Source organism: Dermacentor albipictus, chromosome 1 (assembly GCF_038994185.2).
Source record: "Dermacentor albipictus isolate Rhodes 1998 colony chromosome 1, USDA_Dalb.pri_finalv2, whole genome shotgun sequence".
Classification (NCBI taxonomy): domain Eukaryota; kingdom Metazoa; phylum Arthropoda; class Arachnida; order Ixodida; family Ixodidae; genus Dermacentor; species Dermacentor albipictus.
In genome coordinates this window covers 276,666,143-276,671,193 of record NC_091821.1, presented here as the reverse complement: position 1 = coordinate 276,671,193, position 5,051 = coordinate 276,666,143, and the positions used below count along the sequence as shown (strand labels likewise).

General features: G+C 46.1%; 1 protein-coding gene across 1 annotated transcript; it reads right to left on the bottom strand.

Moving 5' to 3' along the window:
* Window positions 1-337: 337 nt before the first annotated feature.
* LOC139049416 (uncharacterized) lies at window positions 338-3,536 on the bottom strand. Its single transcript, XM_070524730.1, has 5 exons — window positions 3,530-3,536; window positions 1,576-1,772; window positions 1,168-1,458; window positions 772-996; window positions 338-678 (listed from the first exon to the last, which is right to left on the bottom strand). Exons 1-5 carry the CDS (start codon window positions 3,534-3,536, stop codon window positions 361-363), a joined length of 1,038 nt encoding a protein of 345 aa, XP_070380831.1. The 3' UTR covers window positions 338-360.
* Between the last annotated feature and the right edge of the window lie 1,515 nt (window positions 3,537-5,051).

Sequence of the window (5,051 nt, the reverse complement as noted above, 5' to 3'; positions counted from 1 at the left end):
GGGCTTTATGTACACAGGGGGAGGGGGTGGGGGACTGCTACTGCGCAGGACCACTCAAAAATATTTCCTTGGTCTAGGCAAAGGTCATCAGAGGTGTCAAAACACAAATTAAAAAAAAAATAAAAAAAACAAACTTTTCCCTCTTTTTTTTCTATTTACGTCACTCAGTACAATCTTGTTCATATCCCGCCCTGCCTAGCTGATTCGACACACCCGTTTGCCCTGAGATAATCAATTTCTTTTGTCCCGAGTGCAACAGAAGGAGCACTGACACAGTTCTCGTTTTCATTGGAGATACAACACGCTTCAAATATTTCCCGGTGTTTCTGATCGCTATATTTGCGCAACACGCGTGTTCGTTCAAAAAAACGCCTTCCATGCTGGCTTGTGCGAGCAACGGCGTATGTGGTCGGCTAAATGACCAGCGCCACTTAGTGATGTAGCATTCCTGCGATGCTCTAGCAAGCGTTCATTCAGACAGCGCCCGGTTTGGCCAATATAGCATTTCCCACAGGCGAGGGGAATACTGTACACAACGCCGACGTCACATTCAACGAGGGCTTTGGTGTGCTTTATTTTGCAGGCTGACTTCTTCTGGGATTCGTTTACAAGGCGACACATTCGTCCCAGCTTTTCCGATGCTGAAAACACAACACGCACCCCGCACCTGTCGCCAACCTTCTTGAGGCGGCGAGACACCTGGTGCCAATAGGGCACTACGACAGGGCGCTTTTGCGGGCGTGCGTCTTTTTTCAGCCTGCGCCTCCCACCAGCCTTTGCCTCGCGAATCTGGCTCTCTACCACCGAGGCCACGATTTCTCCGTGGAACCCAGCCTTCTCCAGACGCCTTAGCTGGGCGTCGACGCTGTCACGAACTTGATGTTCGCATGACTTGTCTAGAGCAGAGCGGATGCAGTTTTTTGCTTTAGCTCTTTTTACGAGCTTGGAGTGGGCCGGTTGATAATTCAGAATTTGTTTTTTCGACCGTGGCTTGTACTGCTAGCACACGCGCGCTCCATGAAAAATCAGACACAAGTCGAGGTACTGGATGCGACCATCTTGCGGCAGTTCGTGCGTGAACTTCATTCCAAAGGCGTTACTAGCAAAAATATCCGGAATGTTGTTTATACTATTGCCTTTATCCTGAGCATCAGTCGTATTCATTACCACGAGGTAATCGTCGACATATCTAAAAGCTTTCTCCACGCCTGCGTTGTAAAGGGACGCTTGAATGCGCTTGTCAATACTTGCTAAAAAAATATCGCTTAAAAGTGGTGCTAGGCAAGAGCCGATGCACACTCCTTCTTTTTGGATAAAACAGCTGTCATTAAAAGTGATAATGGTGGATGAGAGATAAAAGGATATTAGCTCTGAAAAATTGTCGGTTGATAACCCAGTCATGTTTTGGAAGGCCACTGGTGCCATGTCTTCAACGTGGCTTCTAACCGAGCTGAAAAGCTCAGGATGAGGCAATGAGTAAAACAAATATTCTACATCGATAGAAAATGCAAACCTCTTTTGACACGAGGTTTCACAGCCAGAAAAATATTCGATAACTTCTGTAGAATTTTTTACCAGGAAAGGGTCTTCTAACGGAATGGTACTAAGGTGCTTCTGCAGATACCTTGACAAGATGCCCTGCCAAGAGCCCTTCTCAGTGACAATAGCCCTGAATGGAACAGATTCCTTGTGGGGCTTTACAGTGAAGAAAACACTCAAAGACAAGATGTCAGCAGCGTTGATGCTCCTTCTTAATTTTTCTAGGTTGAGCTCTTCACATAAAGCAAGAGCCTTTTTCTTCACTTTAGCTAACGATACATTCACTGGGACAAAGTTTTTTGCGATAGCCTCATTTGCCTTCTGTAGAAACAGGCCTTTTGACATCACAACAAAGCCGCCCTCTTTGTCCCCAACTAATAGGTTAAGATCTTTGCTCTTCAAGTAGTTAACAGTGAATCTGACAGACAATTTTGGAGCAAAAGTCGCACCTCTATGTTGCAGTGACTCTACGCCTTCAGCTATACATCGCTCCTGTTCATCTGAACTGAATGCCGCGGCCACATTTCTGACTATAGACAGCATTCGTACCGGTTCTTCTTTACACTCTAAGAAAAATCTCGGGGAAAACGGGAGTAACTGGGCCGTTAGTCCTAAAAAGGGCGCTTTCGTCCCTCAAAGGACTAACTGCATGAATGTGCGTGCCGTGTGCAAATTTCGGAGACTAAATGTTTAGTCCCTGGTCTGAAAGAGAGCAACGGGAGGACGAACGACAACAGTTACTCCCACTGCACGTCCATGTTTCCCTCCACATCATTGAGTGAAGCGACGCGGAAACGCAAACCTAAATAATTTGAAGTATATATGCCTGGTATGTTGAACTACATTCACTGGAAGCACTATATATAGGCCTATTCGAGACAAAATTCCGCGAAATTAATAGGCGGAATATATATGACGAGCCATGTGTTGAAATAAATGAACGATATCCATTAAACGCGCAAGTAATTACTCGGCTGGCAGAATACTTTGTCCGTGGTGCCTAAGACAACGCTGGAGTACCACCATGTACCATCATGTACAGCAAAGCTTGCAAACACAAACCCACTCACGCTGTAAATTGCTTCTCAGGAAAAAAGAAAAAAAACTCCGATTGCATTTGTACGCACAACGCATGCTGCGCTCTATCTGGTGCTCCATTCTGGGGATGTCAGTGACGTGCGCTGACACACACACACACACATGCGGTATACGGCGTGTCGCCGTACAGAGGATGGGATTGGGACCCATTTGTGCCGCAGCCGTAGAGCAACGTGGCCAATCAGTTTTCGGGCCACTATATGACAACGCCGGCGCTGATCGGCGGTGCCGATATCGTGGCTAAGCCTTCTCCGGTTCACTTCAAAGCCAATGACGGCGCTTCTACGCTCACAGGCCGCAATATTTTGCTGCCGTTATTGTCGCTCCTCAAAATACGCTGTAGCGGCGCCGTCAGCTGCGATGCGAGCACAGCCGATCCGGTTGTTCGCCGTCGGTATAGACGCGTGCACTGCCGCTGAGCTCGACAACTATCGGAGCTTTCGCTTGTGTTGTTCTTTTTTTCTCTTTAAGACATATTATGACGCCCCCTTTATGGCGCCGATCTACATGCACCAGATGTAAGCCAGCGCCTTTGCTGTGCAGGGACATACGTTAAGTACGTATGCTGATTGCAAGCACGTAAATTCCAACGCAAAGCAACATACAGAAATTGAGAAATAAAAAAAATGGCACTGAAAATAAACGGACTCCATCTCGTCTCGTGTGGCGTAGCCAAGACGTACTGCGGGGAGGCGCGGTGGGGAGAGAGTATACGCACACCCGACCCATGTCTCCTCCCCCTTTCCGAAATTTTGGTATACCAGCACACCTGGCATAAAACGGCCTGCCGCAACACCCGCCTCCGCGGTCTACTCTGCCGTTGAAGGCATACCCCTTCCCCCCCGCACCCCACTTTTTTCTTTAAAAAGATATTCCTTGCGATGCCACTGACTCTGCATGGTTACACGCCGTTGTCACTGCTCCTGAGCAGTGGAGACCTGTGGTGGCGTGAGCTGGTGGAGCTCCACATTTTGGTATAGCGAGGGAAGCGCGATGAGCGGACAATATTTGTTTGTGTGCCTGAAACGACTGTCATATAGCACATCTATGTTAACCTGTACATCTAAATTATTAAATAGAGCAAAGAGGAAAACAATAAATGGACATGTATCAATCACCACACAACAATTTAATAGCTTCACAACCAGGGCTGGGTGAAGATACTTTGCATTTGCATCATAATACGATACAAGATACTTGGGCCACAAGTATTTAAATATAGATACAAAATACTACTGCAATTATTGTATCTTACGATACTTCAATACATTCGCAAATTTCTTATTATACATCTATATAATTTAGCAGCAAACATGTATGCTCATCAATGTTTGCTTGGAAATTTCTTAACTTCGACAAACCTTGTTTCATTTGAACGAAATGTCTGTTAGTATCTCAAAATTTTTGTCTTTCTTGCTCAAAGTATAATATCTTCATTCCGAAACAGTTTGTTGGGGTTCCTTTAGCTGCTTAACATGAAAGCTCTTATACGCTGCGCTCTCAGGTTTTGGTTGTTGCTTTTGTGATGCTTGCCGACCAGCTTGCGGGTCACCATGTAAATAAAAGAATGTTGATAAGAAACCTATCCAATTGTTTTTTTTAACTGGGTCTGCACGATGGCACAAATACCGCTGTGGAGTTTTACCTTGTCCGTAAACATATTACTGTTACCGTTTTACGCAATACCGGATCATCGGACAGGTGTACAGCAGCAACAGCGCTAGATGCAAGGCAACACCATTCTTGCATTCTTCAGACTTCATAACAAAACATCATGCAAGAGAAACTTTGATAACGACACTATAGAGGCATAACAATTTGTGTGAGAGATTCCGCATGCATTGGCGTAGGCAGCACCGTATGGTGGCTACAAGCAAATGTCATAGCACCGACCCAACTAAAAAGCAGAAACCAAGAAAACAAAAAGTAGGCTGTTCGCTTGTTTTTGTTCAGACGGCACGAGCGCCGCCACATGTCTGCTCCACGAATAGGGACATGCAGACCTCATTGCCGGCCTTTACTGGAGAGCCCTGGCGGAAAGATAAAAGAATGTCACTGCCTTACCCAAACTGACTGACTGATTTACCCAAATAATGCACATGATAAAGCGCATTACAAACCACCAACAAGGACTGAAAGAAAAAGACGTACTCCGAATTGTACCAGCCCTCATAATTTGCCGATTAACCTACCACCTCCCCTATCATAATCTGACTCAGACTGAGATGCACCAGATGGACACCCTCCTCCGTACGGCACTAAAGGCAGTGCTGGGACTACCCCAACATGTGTCTACGCAGCTCCTACTACGACTGGGGGTGCACAACACCATCCACGAACTAGTTAAAGGTAATCTTAACAGCCAATTGTAACGTCTGCAACGAACAATGCAAGGGTGTCACATTCTATCCCGA

Bases quoted from the DNA above. Each gene is read 5' to 3' on its own strand.
- LOC139049416 (XM_070524730.1), bottom strand. The intron at 1,459-1,575 runs GTAAAAAATTCT...CCTCATCCTGAG, and splicing joins CGTTAGAAGACCCTTTCCTG to CTTTTCAGCTCGGTTAGAAG. The intron at 679-771 runs GGTGGGAGGCGC...CGCCTCAAGAAG, and splicing joins AGATTCGCGAGGCAAAGGCT to GTTGGCGACAGGTGCGGGGT.